At 44.2% G+C, this 18,231-nt stretch overlaps 1 protein-coding gene across 1 annotated transcript; it reads right to left on the reverse strand.

Annotated features, from left to right (window-relative positions):
- Nucleotides 1–9,320: 9,320 nt before the first annotated feature.
- On the reverse strand, nucleotides 9,321–17,233 carry LOC125943473 (tetraspanin-33-like). The gene is made up of 2 exons (XM_049662806.1): nucleotides 17,217–17,233; nucleotides 9,321–9,660 (listed from the first exon to the last, which is right to left on the reverse strand). Exons 1-2 carry the CDS (start codon nucleotides 17,231–17,233, stop codon nucleotides 9,321–9,323), a joined length of 357 nt encoding a protein of 118 aa, XP_049518763.1.
- Between the last annotated feature and the right edge of the window lie 998 nt (nucleotides 17,234–18,231).

The raw sequence follows: 18,231 nt of genomic DNA on the forward strand, positions 1-18,231 counted from the left end.
CCGTCGCATTTGATGGAAAGTACTATGTGCAGAAGGCTGGAATTTGTATTGGTTCTGCAGTTGCCCCCGCTCTTTGCGATTTCTATCTTTCGGTGTTTGATCAACGAGTCCAGCAACTAATTTCCGGGGAACATGTCTTGCGTATTTTCCGTTATGTCGATGATTACTTAGTCATACTTGACGTGTCCATAGATGATATCCTTAATGATGCCATATATCGCATATTAAATATATTTCAATCAGCTTCGGGAGGACTCACCTTCACCCACGATCTAGCCAGGGATAATGTGCTTCAGTTTCTGGACCTCAGCCTCCATTTTGACGTTAAACACATCTGTAGGTATTACAACGTGAGGACTAAGAAGGCCCCACTGCCGTTTGAAAGTGCTCATTCCAAACTAGTTATTAGAGCCATTATAACCCTAGCTTGTAAGTCCGCCCTGGAAAAATCCTGCGAGCACAAATTAGAATTCAGTTTGAATCACCAAGTTAGGCGCTTCCTTTCGGCTGGTTACCCACAGAGTTTAATCACAAGTGCCTGTGGAAGTCTCTGGCAAAAACTTAAAGGCAAAAAGCGACAGAAAGAGGATATTAAGAAAGATAAACTGCAGGTCACACCCTGCATTCATCGAGTTTCGCGCAACACCAAAAAAGTGGCAAGCCGCTACGGGGTCAAGGTCGTATTTTCGGCTCCATGTAAGCTTAGTAGAGTGTGCCCTATGGTGACAGGTAAGAAAAAGAGTAGGCCCCATTTCTCAACCATGCACGAAACGAACTACACCGAGTGTGATTGTAGGGTAGTGTATTCGATTCCCTTGACTTCTGACAACATTTATATTGGACAAACGGGAAGGCACGGGAACGCCAGTGGCATGGAAAGAACAATGCTGGAGGCACTTTGGCCCAACATTGTAACAGATGCAGAGGAAAAGATGAGGGCGGAAGAAACAAACCTTGCAAGCCAATTCTAAAAAAAAAACAGAACCTTCTTGTTCAAATCGAGGGACCAGACTGAAAGGGAGATTGTTGAAGCTTATTACAAAATAAAAATTGGCGACAAGTGTATCAGCACGCCGTCTGTCTCGTTGTTACCAGCAGAAGTAATTTTTTTCTGGAATGGGCCTTTTAAAATCCTTCTTGGCGTTCAAATTTTTCGCTAATTTTTAGTTTTTATTGCGATAGCAATTATATGGACACTCCAAAGCAGATTTCTGCCGTCGGCGTCGCCGTCGCCGTCGCCGTGAAGTTCCGTATGACGTCAATGGAGATGAAATCGTCGCCGCGCGATGATAAGTGGTTCGTGAGGGAAAGGGAAAGGTTGGCGCTATCTTCTGCAGCCCTTGAGGGAGCACGGCTCAGCGCCGCCGAACGCTGTATGTGCGAGTGAAAGGGCGCGAGGGACGCGCGCTTTCACGGGGAGTGAACGCACGGCGGAGAACAAACGCGCGTTCTGTGCCGTGCTCCCTTAAGGGCTGCAGAAGTAGGCGTCTCTTTCCTCCTTTACAATCACCATATATGTAGAGCAAACGCACCTTCTTCGGACGCGCGAGAGGCCGTGAGGGAGGGGGGAGGGAAGGGAGGCGATGTTTAGCTGCGGCACTTTTGGCGCTGAGCCGTGCTCCCTCAAGGGCTGCAGAAGATAGCGCCAACCTTTCCCTTTCCCTCAAGAACCACTTATCATCTGCGGTACCAAGTGCCTATTTATATCAGAGGCTCCGGCAACAGTCACCAACGCCGCACGCATTTTGTGCGAACGCGGGCAAAACGCCGATGGCGTCGACAACAGTTCTGCGTGTTGCCGGTGCTGCTGCATGTCCAAGTTTATACAGCTGATAAAGCTACTATCATTACTCCGTATAGCTCTCTACAAATTTGCTATCGCAATTGATGCTTCGCCTTTCAGGTGAAACTGCGACAACTTTTTTGTTTGTTCGTTGCTTTTATACTAAAGCTGCGGCCTAGACCATACACTGCGCGAAGAAAATAGAAGAGGAACAAAAAAAATGCCGGAAACGCCTCAGCGTTAGTTTTTCACCAGGTTTTACTCTCTTCATAGCCACGTTTATGGTTTTCGTCGACTCCATCTTTACTTCTGGTGCTTTTTTCATTAAGCCATATCTTTATCCTTCATGCCTTTTTCTGACATCATCGCCTCTACATTTGCTGTTTGGTATATTGCTTGTTGATTCTATGTATTTTTTTAATCAAACGTATTTATCGCCTCATCCTACGCGTTTACTATTTTTTATTTGTTAAGTGACATATGCCATTTATGTTTCCTTCACACGCTCGCGGTTTTCTCTCCCTCGTTTGATGATATACTAAGAACGGCTGTCGCTTATTTTAGTGATCGCCTGTCGCAATCCTGTTTTACATTGTTATCCAGCAGATAACTTTTGTATTTTTTGCATTTCAACGTTTAACGGCACATGTGACAGTGACAATGCGGACACGTGTTCAGGATCCTGAATGAAATATATGCTGGCTTGCTTTTCCAGAAATAAACAGTTGGCAGTCTGCGCTCGTGGTGTCGTGTGTGTTTCTGTCGTGTGCCCTTGTTTTTTCGAGCAGTTATAAAAACGTCTAAAAGCTATGAACCAACTAGCCCTTCAGAACGTCGTACTAAAATAACCACTATAGGAAAATGAAAATAAAACTTACGAACTTATCAAGTATACGCACTGTACTATAATTAGCACTATCGCCTGCGTGGCGACGCACTAAGGAATTCAAATGAGCGGTGAGTGGCGCCAAGACTCGCGGTACTTGCTCATGTTCTTAGAACTCTCGATTGCAGAATGTATCTGTCAAAACTCAAATATGCGAAATGATCGAATGCTCGTTTTTAGCTTGCATATACTACATGCTGTATTGCTCGTATAAAAAATGAGGACAGCTTGCACTAGGGTGCAAGGCTGAAAAAAAAACAGCGTAGCTGGGGGTCGACCAAGGTTTACGAAGTTTTGCCAAGTAATTGCTATGTATTACAATGTTATGCCAAGATTTTACCGAGTTTTGCTATTTATTGCTACGATATGCTAAGATTTTACCTAGTTTTTGCTATGCATTGCTATGTTATGCTAAGATTTTAAGAAAGGTTTGCTATGTAATTCTATGTCTTTTTGGTAAAAATCTTTTTACCAATTATGCTATGTATCGCAGCCGTTGCATTCGTTCATGAGCAGCGATGCGACGGGCTTCCCGTCGAGCCTCTTCTTCCTCGGGGGTTACGTACTTCTTCGGCCGACCCATGTTTTTAGGCGGCGCAAAAGATGTGCTCAGCGCAGAGAAACTAGGTAATGTACCACCAGGGGCCGAACACTTCGACTAGTTTCGGTATCTGAAATAAAGCGTCCGCCATTGTTTTGGTAGGAAGCGAAAATTCAGCAACTTTTGCATGTGTGGCCCTACCTTTCCAACCTACGCATGAATAAAGTTAAGTTATGCAATTATGTGTTGAAAAAAATATGTCCTTGGCCATTTTCGTTTTTTTAACACCCTATATATTTATCCAGACTCGGCCTTCGTTGCGCCGAAGGGCGGCGCTCTCGCTCTTATCTCGTCTGCTGCCATTCCGTTCGTCTGCTCCAGCCCTTCTCGCTGTCCACGTGTGAAACTTTTTAGAATTGCAGGAAAGCGACAATTTTGGTGTTTGTGAGTGCGAACATCTGAAAATGTCGGCGAAACTAGGCACAGGACACAAGGCGTGTTGTGCTGCTCTTTGGTACCGCAACTCGGGAAGGAACAGCGCAGCCAAATTTTTCCGCTTCCCAGCGGACGAAAGGTAAGCACACTTTTTTTCGGTACGAAGAATCATGTGCTGTGCTTATCAAAACGGCCACAGAGCGAACCGAAACATTTCTGCCCTTGCCTTACAGTCATTCTTTTTCCTGGCACTGCGCATTTTTTAGTAACGTTGTAAGCATGTAAAGCTACTTGTGGACAGTTTCTGGTGAGCCGGTTGATGCCAGCTGACGCTCAAATGGAAATTTCGCTTCGGTATTGGTTTTTTTAGTGGTGGACCTGCATTTTTTTTCTTCGCGAAGAAATCTTGCAAAGTATATATATGTTCGCCGAACGCGCTTATTCGACGAACTGGCTCGGCTTCAGAGCATTCCTACGAGCAGTTCCTTGGGGTGACATTACCACATTTGAATGTTTAAGAAAGAAGCCCCCAAAATAATTACGTACGAGCGACTGATTACATTCCGTGTCACGAGAAGTTCATGTTACCTGCGCTAAGGGCGAGCTTCGCTTCACTTTTGAACTCGTGACATATTTTCTCGCTTTTTAGCACTCTATATATTAGTGTCGCTTTTATGTGTTGTTTATTGATATTCATGGTGGTACCTGTTTCATTTTCTAGGTGTGACGTATGGCGGAATTACGCCCAAAGAGCAGATCTTGAGGGTCTCGCACGGGAGCAAATGTACAACGGCTACCGCCTCTGCTCGGACCACTTCGCTGAAAATGCCTACGCCGACCCTGCCAAAACACGACTCCTGTGGACGGCTGTTCCCACTGCTGCAGTGGAAGTGGGGTCCCCGATCGACGAGGGTAAGAAAAACAATTTATTAGCGGTTGCGAATGTGTGCGCATTTGTAGTTCGTTTTCACGCGCCTTATCGCTTGATACATAATTCACGTTCCATATTTAAGCATGAGTTCAAGGTGTGTCCTTTACATTGGATTTCATGCAACCAGCTTAATGTACAACTGCCTTCCTTCGCTACCTCCTTAACCGAGACCGATTTCTACCCTATCTTCCAGGACCCTCCCGGGCAGAAGCCACAGAAGCCACGGTTGGTTCGGCTCAAGACCACCCTGCCGGCCAAAAGAGCGTCGTCCAGGTTGTAGGTATGCAAAGGCCGACTTGTTGATTTTGGGCATTAAGGCAGGCGGCGTGCATTCTTGCTTTGTGTAGAACTAGTATGCAAGATACGGCGCAAAAGTGAACAGCACGGAGCGCTTCTTTCTTTCTTTTTTCATGTCGTCTGCTACGGCTTCGTGTGACGTTACGCCGCGAAATTTGTTGCGCGTGCTCCAGGGAATTGCGTTCTTTTCGTTTTTACTTAATATTCGATGATCATGCGTGGTAAAGGGTGTTCCAAACTGCTGGTGTAGCTAACGCTGCGAATATTTTCCAGCTTCCTGACGCAGCGAAAGATGCGAATATCTTCTTTTCACAACGACAGAATTCACGCTCGTAAGAAGACGCAGCCCACTTGGCCTTGCTGTAAGCGGCATATCTGTCGCCCGCCGTTGTCGCTTATCGGACATGGCGTTACACTTTGAAACACGAGGTCGCAGAAATAAATTGAGTTTCGATAGGGCAGAAGTTAACGCACGCCGCCGATGGTCGAAATATTTCGCAGTCGGTTATTACGGCGTGTCTCACGCACGCATCGTGGTACGTAAAATCGCACAATTCAATACGACGAAGCTAAGTCTTGGGTACACGCTGCAACGATCTCCATAATTTTCGTTGTATAGTAGAAATTTTACAGGAGCAGGTGTGCGCGTGCCGGCGCAGAGCAGCTTTTAAATTATTTTGACTTAATTACCTCTTGTGGGCTGTGTAGGCAATGGTAAGCGAAAGTAAATTAAAAAAAAAGAAACTGCAATGCTACAATGTTCCTAGCCAGCTAATGAGACAACACCAATGCTAAACATGTTACGTAATTGTACAATAGCAATGCAACTTTGAGCAAAGCTTAATGTCTCTTAGAGGAATATTTTTAGTTGAAGTCATGCAAAGATACACAATCGAAGCTGACCCGCATAAGTTGGAAGCGCCATTTTGCGAAAAAAGTGCTGAGACTTGTTTAAAACATGTGACCTAAAATGCTGCTCATTTCCCCCTTATTTCCAGAAGATGGAAAAAGAAAAAGGAGCTGGCAATGTTGGGCTCAACGTCCTCGTCACCTGCTCTGCATGATCAGTTCATTATTCACGAACGTGTTACTATGAACCTTCGTTTGTGGTGAATTGTACTGTGTACAGCCAATGAACGTGGTGACCCCTGCAGCGATAATCTATATACGATGAATTCTGTGAAGACTTCTCTTATGTTTGTGTAACCAATACAGATGCCAACATTTGTATTTACTGTACGAATTACACAGCTCTGTGCTATTGTGGTATGTATTGAGTTGTATCGTTTGCAATACGTTGCTAATAAAATCAGTGAAATACACCACATTTTCCGACTACTCAATTTTCTTGCTCAAACAAAATTGTCACGCTTCGAGCTTGCTAGCTCGCGTGCATTTTAACTGAGAAATATTTCCTAACAAATGTTTCGTGGACGTGCTCAACGTCCGAGAAAATTAGCGACCGAAAGCTGTAGAAAACAGTATATGCAGCAGCAACACAATCTAAAAAAGATGCAAGCGGTGCTCTTTTCCGCTTGCGGCTCACAAAGCGGTCGCGCGCTCGTCGAGCGCATAACAGACGACAAGCAGCTCGGCGTTTCCTCCTCTCTCATCAACAAAAGCGTTGCCATAGCAGCATCAGCAATTTTTTTATTGTTTATTGGTTTCACAGTTTGGCCTACCAAACACCAGGGGACAAATTGGCGCTAGTGACGCAAACATCGTTTACCCGGGGGGTATACCAGCTGACCTAGCCCTGGTACCACCGTCGCGGCGTCACGGAGCTTTATATGAAGGCCGCGAACGAAGATGCGCGCAGTGACGTCATGGATTTTTTTTCTCCGCCTACACGGCTCTGGAAGCGTGGCGATGTTAGGGAAGCGGTGGTGCAGTGTGGCGCCGCCGAGCGCAGACAGGCCAAGTGGTTGCTAGGCGACGTATATTGACGTCAGAGCTAGGCGCAGCCCGGCGTGACAAGGAGAGGCGATGCGTAAGTGGGAGCGGTGACGTCATGACACCTGTGCGAAGCTCCGCACGAAGCCAGGTGCAGCTGTTCCAAGTGGTCGCTAGGCAACGCAGTTACGTCATATCTCGGCGGAGTTTCTGCGAACGATTTGTAGCCGAACCTCGAGATCCGCCAGTGGGTGGACACTGGGGCTAGTTTCGGTATTGGCAATAAAGCGTCGCGATGACACTGGTAACCAAAGGAAAATACAGTAACTTTTGCATGTGTGGCTCTATCTCTTCAACCTACATAACAATAAAGTTAAGTGATGCAATTATGTGTAGAAATAAAATGTGTTTTTGGCTATTTTCTTTCTCAACATGCTATACCTTTATTTAGTCGCTTCATTTGTTGCGCCAACGGGCATTGTTTCGCTCTTATCGCTTCAGCTGCCATTCCGTTTGTCTGCTCCTGCCGCTCTCTGCACCTCTACACACGTGCACGCCTTTGCCTTCTACTGTGCGCTGCAATATTTTGTTTCAGTATCGGCCAGTGTTCCAGTGATGCATGAAAAACAGAAGAAAGGCCACAAGACGTTCTGCGCGGCTCTGGGTGTGCCAACATTGGAAGAGACAGCAGGGCCCCTTTCTTCCGCTTCGAAGAGAATGAAAGGTGAGCACGCTTTTTATGCAGTCGTTATGTAGCGAATAGCCGCTAACCTTATCTAAACGGCTATCAGACGAAAGGGAGGGTATTCTGTACGCGGTACATTTCTCTGCGGTGTGTAAAGACACTGAAGCTAACTATCGAGAGCAGCGCCTGAGGCGGGTGTGCTAGCTAAGCCGCTGATGAATATTGCGTTTCGTTATATCTCGGCGACTGCTGTTCGCTTTATGGAATAAAAAAACTGATAATTTACCCTTGCTGAAGATGCTTGAATGCTTGGTGCTTGAACGTGGGGGCTAAGTTAGAGATAATTTAGCTGTAAGAAAGTGATCAGGGTTTTCATATAGCTGTTGAGAAAGCAGCATGACCAAACCTGTTATTTTAATATACGTAGCTGTTAAAAGAATTTGGATTGTTAAATTTTTGTGCCATATTTTTAGCATAAATCTCACAAAAAATATAGAAAGAGTTGACGAGCATGAATTGAAAGCACTGTTTTGCGACAAAGGTGCTGAAATTTATTCCTGCAATTGCATTGTGTGTAAGCATATAGCTTAATACTTCCATTTTTTCCAGACCAGAGCCCCAGCACGGACAACTCCACCTCCCCCCCCAAATATCTGTCTCGTCTGTGTTTGGGTATGCGAAATGTGCCGTCTTCAGCCTTTCAACCAGTTTTGCCTAATGATAATTGCATAAGTAATCGCAGATAACTGTTGCGACAAACGATTTGCGTTGGTAGAATTTCCACGTGCAAAGCTAATAAAATTGGGAAATAAAGCACATTTCAATTTCTGTTACTGTACTGCCGAAACGCAATAGCCACGCACTATAACCAGCTGGCTCACGTATCAATAACAGAATAGAGTAAAATTTTAGCAAACACAGATGCGCTGCTGGTGTTTATTCATTACATGAACCACACCCGCAGAAAGAAGTTGCCATTAAAAAAAAGAAAGAGGCTGAAAATGACAGCTGTTCGAACAAAGCAGACTGTAGCAGCAAACGCAACTAGTGTTAGTTTCCTCTTGCATCTGCCGAGAAAATTGCACACTCGTCGAGCACATTGCAGACGACAAGCGGGATGGCCGTCTCCCCCTCGCGCATCAACAAAACCATTACCATGGCAGCAAGCTTAATTTTTTAGTGTTTTCTCAGAAGAATTGCCTACCAAGCACCAGGGGAGAAACTGGCGCTCGTGACGCAATTCCCGTTTACCTAGGGGGCATACCAGCAGACATAGCCGTGGCTACGCTGTAAAAAATTCAGTTATCCCTTCGCGATTGTCTTGCACATGTGATATGTGTGATGTTATATCGTAGCAATATTTTTTTCACTCCACAGCATTCTTGAAGAGGCTAATAAACCTGCTCCACAAAGCAGGTGTTTTCGTGCGCAATCCCCTAGCTTGTAGTTAGGTAATTGGAAATGTTGCTGCATAATCAGTTAATTGTAACAACGACTACATGACTCAATGCAATCTGCGGCCGCTGTAGCTTGCCGAATGAGTGAAAATTTCGAATATATTAAGGAAAAGACAGTTTCTTGTTTTTACAAAAGAAACAACGCCTATATTGCTTGAGGTTAACTGCATGTGCCGTAAGGAAACGACGCTATGCTTCAGCAGCAACACATCTCGCGAGAAAACAATGTATATTTCACCGCCTCGAAAAAGTCATGACTATCAGCACTAGGTGACAGGATCAAGAAAGTGAGATCTAAACCGTTAATTATATAGATACAGTTCATAACATCGCGCGCAGCCGAATAACTAATAAAACGAGTGAATTGAGAGGCCGCCACTCCTGTACCATATGTGTAGGGAACTCTATATGGCTACGACTGGTCCTGCTCGGCAATCTGGACGTGCTGGTATATCCTGCAGATAATGTCGATCTCGTCGATCACCGCGTTCGTGATCATGTCGACGAAGGCGAGCAAGATGACTGCGATGAGGCAGCTGCCGCCGATGACCATCACATGCTCCTTGACGTAGCGGTGCACGGCGTCCGGGCAGTTGCCGATGTGGACGATGAACCAGGCGTCGTAGTCGGACATGTTGAGCACGTTTCGGCCACAGTTGAGGCTCACCGGCCCTAGGCTGGTGGACTTGCAGCACGAGTACGGCACCGAGCAGCGCTCCTGGCTCGGATTCGTCAGGTTGCACTGGAAATAGCTGCGAAGGTTGATTGGCTGATTGATTGTCTTTCATTGCTTCATTTGCTTGTAGAGCGTTTGCAAGTACTAATTATACATGCAGCCATAAGCTAGTTTGGTTTGATAGAAATAAATATATAGAGGCATTTCACAAAGTAGAAACAATACTGCACAAAAACAACAACTAAGAAATAAACACATTAGAGAAAAATAAAAGAAGGAAATAATATTGGTATACATGTGCAGCACACTAACCCGTGGTTTGTTCCTCGTTTCGTTACGAACTGATAGATGGCAAGCTTGCTGTTGATATTACGGTAATTTAATTAAATTGTTTATGCTTTCCGAAAAAAATTGGCAGCCGATCCACGATGTGAATGCTGATGATGGAGCGAAGCTCCTTGGACGATTAGGGCTGCTGCTCGAGCTTTCGCATCGGGGTATTCCTGCCGTTCCCGGCGTGTGCTGCTTATCGTGCTCGTAGCTCGGGGTTAGCTTCACGGCGTTGCCGTGGGGCTGCCGCGTCTCGTTCTCGAAGTGTAGGATCAGAGTCACGACGTTTGCGCTTACGTTCGCGATCCTCCATACTGCAGTGCTAAGTGTAGCGACAGCAGCGCCGGCTAACACCTGCGCGCGCTCGGTATGCGCGCTGCGTGCGCTCTGCGAACGGTTCTGCGCATGACGTCGTGCGCTTGCTCGGAGAGGGGTTTCGGAGCGGCGCCGGCGCAGCGCAACACCTGTCTTGGTGCGCGACTGGGACCTACGATGACGACGGCGACAACGCACATCGTGAGAGCCTACGGAGCTTTGCTCCTAAAAAAATGCGGAAACACTCCATCTTTGTCGTGGATGATGGCTCTGAGGGAGGACCACAGCTTGCCAGAAAGCACTGCTGTAATTTCAGCCTGCTACTTAAATATGCGGACACCGTCCAGTACAGATACCACGAAAATGACACGACATTTTGCACGACAACAGACACGTGCCTGTGTCAACGTTTGCTTTAGCCCGACGCGTCCAGGCAAGCGACAAAGCTCTTACGGTTTCTTTGTTCGAGATACACATTACCACCCATTTTTTTGTTGACTTTATTTTTTTAACGCGAATGCTGCGACAACGCAGAGGGCAGAGGAAAATAACGGGATCTAGCACATTGTGAGGTATGTCATTGCATCTTTGCCCACATCCGTGACAAGTGTACGCTCTGTTTCATGTTCTCTTGCTAAATCATTTATCTATGTTAGCGTCTTCACTACAGAAACTAGTGTAGGTCAGCAAGCGAGTAACTCATCTTACAAATTTCTTTTACGATATTTAAGGGGTTCACAGAAAAAGGTGGTGACATAAAAAGCAATTTGAAACAAAACAACGTGTCCACAAATATATACGCAGGGTGTCCCAACTATCATGCACGAAGATTAAAAAAAAGAGCAATTTCGTTACTTGAAGAAAGCCTAGTGCATATTGCTTCCAGTACAGTAGAGTAGCCGCCAGTAATGTTTTATTGGTGAGATTTAATAAGGCAATTGTAATTAATTATCTGACTCGAGAAGGACTGTCCTAATTATCCAAGTGTCAATGAGAAAATTTTAGAGAAACATGAAACACTCCTGATACAGCTTTCTGTTGTTCAATACGCGCTACACAAAAGTGTTTTTGCGAGCGTGAAATAGGTTTGTGAATACACGCGAAATTGCCACACGACTGGCCGCTCGAGGCACTTTGCGTGTATTCGCGGGCTACTTTCACGCTCGGAAAAACAACTTTTCTGTTGCACGTACTGAGCAACAGAAAGATGTATCGGGAGTTTTTCATGTTGCTCTACAATTTTCTCGTTGACGCTTTGATAATCCACTGTACTCTAAACAATATGCAGTATTTTTGTTTGAGTAACGCAACTGCTCTACTTTAAAACCTTGGTGCACAATAGTTGGGACACCCTGTACAATGGTTCACAGGAAGAAAGAAGATGCTATTTACTGGTTTATTACTAGTTTACTAGCACTATTGATATTACTAATATTATTACTGTTACTAATAACAATAGTATTACTAATTTCATCCGCTCTTAATAAAAACGATAGAGCATGGCGGCATGTGCCCTTGACGTGTCAGTAGATGCTCGTTGTCACACCAGCGTTCATTCCTATAAAGCTATCTGTTTTAGTTGGGTGAATATATCCCAACACGTGCGCATTCGGTTTTCTCTCTTACGTCTTTCGATTCGTCACACATCTAGGCTTGCGAGCAGAAGGGGACAGACGTTCGAAGTGCTGGGCCGAATGAACGCCGATTATTGTGTGTCCTGATCGTTCCTTTTGTGTCCTATTTGGTACCACGGCTTTGTATATTAACACACCTACTTCTATTTTGGCGGTGACTGTTTATCCCCCGGCCAACAGTTCAAGGTAATCGCTCAACACAAGACGTGCCTGCATGCTTTGGAACGTTCTCGGATGGTAATTAAAAATTGAAATCTGGGGTTTTACGTGTCAAAACCACTATTTGATTATGAGGCACGCCGTAGTGAGGGACTCCGGATTCATTTTCACCATGGTACACAGTCGTATTTGCATTTCAACCCAATCGAAATGCGGCCGACGCGCCCGGGATTCACCCCCGCGCCCTCGGGCTATGTAGCGCGATGCCGTAGCTATTACACCACCACGGCGGGTTTTCTCGAATGTTATCTTGTCTCTGTTATCACATAATCTTGTGTAATCGGAGTGCACGCGCGACGCGACTAGTGATGCAATTTCTGGAAGGCAGGCGGGCACCAGCAATTACGCTGGAATCTTCAACGAGTCATGTATAAATACCCGACGTGTTTCACCTGCGGATCAGATTTCAATGATCGACGCGTGTGCTCGTCAGTATCTTTCTGCCTAAGTGTAACTTGTTTTCGTCAGCGCAAGTTTGACCATGAAATAGTTAGTTTTGTGATTCGCCGTTGTTATGCCGCGATCTAATCCCTCACTGTCACGACGACCTGAGACTATTGCCTTTGATTCTTTTAAAAAATTAGCTTGATAACGGGTACATAACAGCGGTCAGCTTAAAGCGTGTGACCTCTACACGCGATAGCGGTTACGCGTTAACCCTTCAACTGGCAAGATAGGAAACGCTTGACCTAGAATGGTTTTATTGCTTTCGTTCTTCTTTACTTTCCTGAAATGCATGTCAATTGAAATATTAAGCGGTGTCTCTAAAAACTAAGCGAGATACAGTAGGTCAAAATTAATGTTGAACAGGTGATGAAAGGTAAATGTGTGATCCAAAACTGGTCTCTGGCACTTGCTTTGGCTAGGTCAATATGTGTTCTTGAGATGCAGCTTTATGGAGTTAAGAAATCAGAGCTTGCTTAAAAAAAAGGGGGGGGGGGGAATTCGCATTGGCGAGAATTGGACCCCCCCCCCCCCCCCCCCCCCCCGTGCGCTAAGAAGATAACGACGAAGACTTCAGGCTTTGTGACTAATACATCTGCTGCTGCTCACGCTCGACATATTTTTGAAAACCACTGTTGAGTTACTTGAGTAGGTACACTAATAAAGTTATATTGAAAGGCCCATACAAATATTTGGATTTGCCTAGTTTTTGCAGATGCTTTAGTTAAGTCAACAATGTTGTTGAGCTACCAGTTAAAGGGTTAAAGAACCTGAGGTGGTCCAAATTCATCAGGAGTCCCCCACTACGGCGTGCCTCATAATCAGATGGTTCACTGTAAAAAATTTCCGTCAATATACGGAGGATTTCTGTCATTACACGGAAAAATTGCAGTAAAAATACGGAAAATATCTCATTTTCATAAATACAGCAAAATTTCCGTTAAAATACGGAAAGTGCTGCCCGTTTTGAGTTTTACGGACATTTTCCCGTAATAATACGGTGACTACACTGTTCTGTACGAAACAGACAGAATTCCGTGTTTTTTTTATGCGATCATCCGTATTTTTGCAAGGAAAACTATACACGCTGTCTGTGTGAGCGCTTGTACCCACAAAGTTTCCTCTAAAAATTTTCTATTGCAACGCAAATGGCGCCTGGGTTTGTACTGACGTTTCTTTCGTGTCAGCACTATATATATATATATATATATATATATATATATATATATATATATATATATATAGGGCATATAAGTTTTAGTGAACGAAGAGCGGTGGCCATACATGACAACGTAAACAAACCTGCGCCGTTAAGGTGCTGGTGCATTGGCAATTACATTGGTGCGCTATGCAAAAATTGTGCGCGCTCTAAATCAGTACCGAAACGCAGTATAATGACCACGATTGCGTTTACATTTAACAAGAAATGGCCTCGAAGAGAACTGGCGGCGTATAAATCCAAGTACTTCGGCTAGATGAAATTTTAGACTGAGAGAAAGAATTAACTCAGGAATGGAAGGGTTTTACTGAACTCTACAGTATTTGGTTTCAATCATCCCATAGTATTTGCAAAATATCTCATCTCTGTCAACTTTCATTCATTGACACACCCCCATTACGCATAATCTGCACTAGCTGTTCAAGTGTTGACAGTGTTGTCAATTCTTGCGGTAAGATGTAATCGCAAGCATTTATTCTTATTTATTTATTTATTTAGATACCCTAAGGGCCCACAGGGGCATTACATAGGGGGGGGGGGGGGGGGGACATAAAGCAGAACACAATTTTCACAAATGAAGGAGCATCGCAGGTGGTAAATACAGCACTTTGGGGTACAGCAAGTCGTGAAACATAATAACAAGGTAAATATTCTTACACAATTCACACTCAACGAATCAAGAACAAAATAGCGAAAGCGAATAAGTACTCTGGGAGAGAAAAATGTTACTAAATGTGCTAGGATTGTAAATACGTTAGTAATGCTGAATGAAATAAAGAAGACTGTGTTATCGTGGCAATTCTGGAGGGTAACTCATTCCATTCTTTTATTGATAAGGTTAACGGCGAATTCTTGTACTTTTCCGTCCGGGCGAAGATAGGGTTAACTTTGTAGGCATGATCGATGCGATGTGAAGTATGAGGTGGCGGTAAAATGTGTGACCGGGCAAATGATGCGTTGCGGTGGTACAGTGTGTGAAAAAAGCATAATCTGGTGAATTTTCAGCGCATTGCGAATGGCGGCATGTTGAGTGTTTGCTTCAAAGAGGAAACGCTTTGAAATCGGGAGTAGGATGACATGATGAATCGCGCTGCTTTATTCTGGACGGCTTCGAGTACATTCCCAGTGAACCACAAACATCCATTAGATGTACCACAAAAGACCAAATATCCAAGACATTTAACGACGTCCAGTTTACATCTAGTACGTGGCAGTCAAGGGTCATCCAGAGGACGTCGAATGTCCTTATGATTTGGACATCTCTTGCACATTCAAAGCTCTCGTGCATTGATCGTACATTGTGCGTTATGAGTCGATGCACGCACTATGCCACAGAAATACAAGCAAATTGTCTCTAATGCCTAACAATGGGAAGCTAGGGGAGCAAAAGCACTAAATTAATTATTTTGCAATTTAGCACGACCTTTGCACGCACTGCTGGAGGTCTAGTAACGTTGCTGCCGGACACCGCGCGCAAATCCCAATACTTTCGCCATTTTTTCGCTATGCTTTCGGTCTCGGTTACGTCATTTTCTTTCTCATACAAAGATGCTTTATTTTTCAGTTATATCTATTAGTACATTGTTGAAAATACATAACCTTTAACTTGGTGATGTATTACGACAGTTTATAAAGAAAAAAAGAAGCTTGAACTCGCAATAGCTTTGACTTCGCATCGCCACTGATATCAATTCAGCAACACGCGCCTCGATGCAAGTGCGCAGCAATGTTCCGGGCGCGAGCAGCGTGTGCTTTATTTGTGTCTTTTCGACTTTTGTGCCGTTGACCATGGCCCAAGTATGTATATACTAGGCATAACTGTACAGTTGCGTGCTGAAATTTAGAGCTGTGCTTCTGACTGCTATTTGTGGTACGTTTGTTCGCCTTGCGGAACGCTTACGGGAATGTTCTGGAGGCAATGTTTTGATGGTTAATTTTCGCACATGTTTGTATCGCTTGGTTTCCAGCGTTCCTCTTCAAGTGTCAGGGATATTCCTCATTTGTAATGCCTATCTCTAAGTCTCTGGCAGCATTATGCTATTGGCACTTTTGTGATCTGAGGAGCTGCCTGACCAAGTTGCCTATCAAGATGAGCATTCCATCTCTGGATTCTTCTTGCGTGGAATTTATTTTACCATATATTTTTCAATGCAGCTGCCTAGAAAGTACTGGCTTTCTATCTTGACTCCGGTGGCCCTAGAAGCAGGTGCTGGCAAGCAGGCCATGCACTTTTGGTCATTAATTAGTATGTGATACTACCTCTTACTAATCAGTTTTATTCTTTTTAATCATAATTGTGGCACTGTGCCTACTCCTTAATCATTTTGTGCCTACTCGTTACTTGTGTTTTAATAAAGTTTAATTTTCAAGAATCTGTTTTTATTACGCGTTATTTTTTTTAGATCCGCGTTTAACCTGTTTGTATACAGCGAGAACATGTAATGAATAATTTCATACATGTGCGTGGCTGGGGGCCGATCATTTTTGTAATAAAGCTTTATCAGTTGTATAAATAAAAAAGTAACATTGGTATGACATTGTGAGATTCACTGGTGTGCTTTACCTAGTGCTTACTGAACTCACTATTTTTCATTTATCCATTGCAGGATTTGTAATGATGCATAATGTTCAAAATGCGGATTTACGGTTTTCTTAGCACAGTTTTGGCATTTTGATCAGCGCTAGAACTATTTATAAAAGTTGACAGTCACTTTAGCGAACACTGAAGAGGATGAAGGCAGAAGCCTGCGCACTCACGAAGCATTAATTAAATTATTTGTCATTCGCATGCGTTGTTACTTCTATTGTTTTCTCCTACCAAAGTTGTGGGCTTGAGTGCCTTAATTGCCTGTGCCTTAATTAACTTCGTCATAATTAACACCAATGGTTGCGGGCTCTACTTCCACCAAAGGTCGAGGGTTTGAGTGCCCTAATTGGATCTTAATTAACTTTGTGTTAACACCAAAACTCGTGGGTTCGACTTCTACCAAAGTTCGAGAGTTCGAGTGCCATAATTAACTCTGCCGTTATTAACTTGCCTTAAGTAACTTCGCTCTAATGAACACCCAAGGTAGTGGGTTCGACTCTACCTTCACCATGTCAATTGGAATCCAACTTGGAGATAATTTGAAGATGTGGCCGGTTCGCCCATATCTCCAAGTGGTTTCGACTCCCAACAAAGGCCATGTGTTAGAGTGCCTCAATTAACTCTATTCTAATGAACTGTGCCCTAATTCGCTTCGACCTAATTAACACCAAAGGTCAAAGGTTCAATCCCCAATTTTGGTGCCATGGAATTTTGGTGCTGCGACGCTGGACATCGGATTTTTCGACCATTGAGCCATCTAAGGAATTCACCTTAACTGTTGCAGTTTATATTTTCACATTCACACGTTTACACGTTAACAAAACATTTCAAGCAAAGTCACCAGCTACATGCCGACAAAGGGGTAAACGGGGCCATTAGTGTACCTCAGCAGATGTACCATCGAGGACAAATTAAATGCGAACAGCGGAGTGTGTGGCCGAAGCATAACTAAAGGTATACTGTGCATGTCGTCGGCCAGTCGTTCTGCACGTGCGTGGGGATGTAGTTCTCGAGGAAGAGTGCAGCGCTGCTCGCCCTATTGCGATAAACGTCACCCGTATTTTGTCCGAAAGTGGTTTTCTCATCTCTCCTCGGGCAGTGCCATATCCACCTGGCAGTACAGTGTTATGGTGACTAGCACCATCGCTCCATCTGTAGCGTGATATAGCTGGCATGCACCCAGCTTGCTAACGTGCATTGCTTTGCTTTTGTTACCACCATCAAAGCTGCCAGTGTCTAATCGTAATTTGAATAGCACGAAAAATGTATTGCATTGGATGCGCAACAACAGTGCTAGCCACCTTAAAAGTAATCACAGATAGGAATGGCACTGCAATGGCGGGGTGAGAATACAAGCGTCCAACAAAATACAGGTGACCTAATACGCACTAGGACAAGCAGCCCCGCACTCCGCATCGAAACCACATGCATGTGTACCCTTACAAAAATGGTTCTTGAATTTCTGATTACATCTTGATATGTTTTTGATGATACATCAGAGTGTTATCATAAACTCAACAGCTGATGACTTTTAACATCAAGTTGGCAGCAGTCACTCAGTAGAGAATACACATCACAATTTCTGCAGAGAAACCTATGCAGATTTGCAACTTATGTTCCTGATGTATAAACACTACAGACATTTAACATCAAGTTGTCAGCAGTCACTCAGTAGAGAATACACATCACAATTTCTGCAGAGAAACCTATGCAGATTTTCAGCTTATATGCCTGATGTATAAACACTACAGACATTTAGCATCAAGTTGGCAGCAGTCACTCAGTACAGAATAGACATCACAATTTCTGCAGATAAACTTATGCAGATTTTCAGCTTATATGCCTGATGTATAAACACTGAAGACATTTAGCATCAAGTTTCCAGCAGCCGTCAAATAG

Source organism: Dermacentor silvarum, chromosome 2 (assembly GCF_013339745.2).
Source record: "Dermacentor silvarum isolate Dsil-2018 chromosome 2, BIME_Dsil_1.4, whole genome shotgun sequence".
Classification (NCBI taxonomy): Eukaryota; Metazoa; Arthropoda; class Arachnida; order Ixodida; family Ixodidae; genus Dermacentor; species Dermacentor silvarum.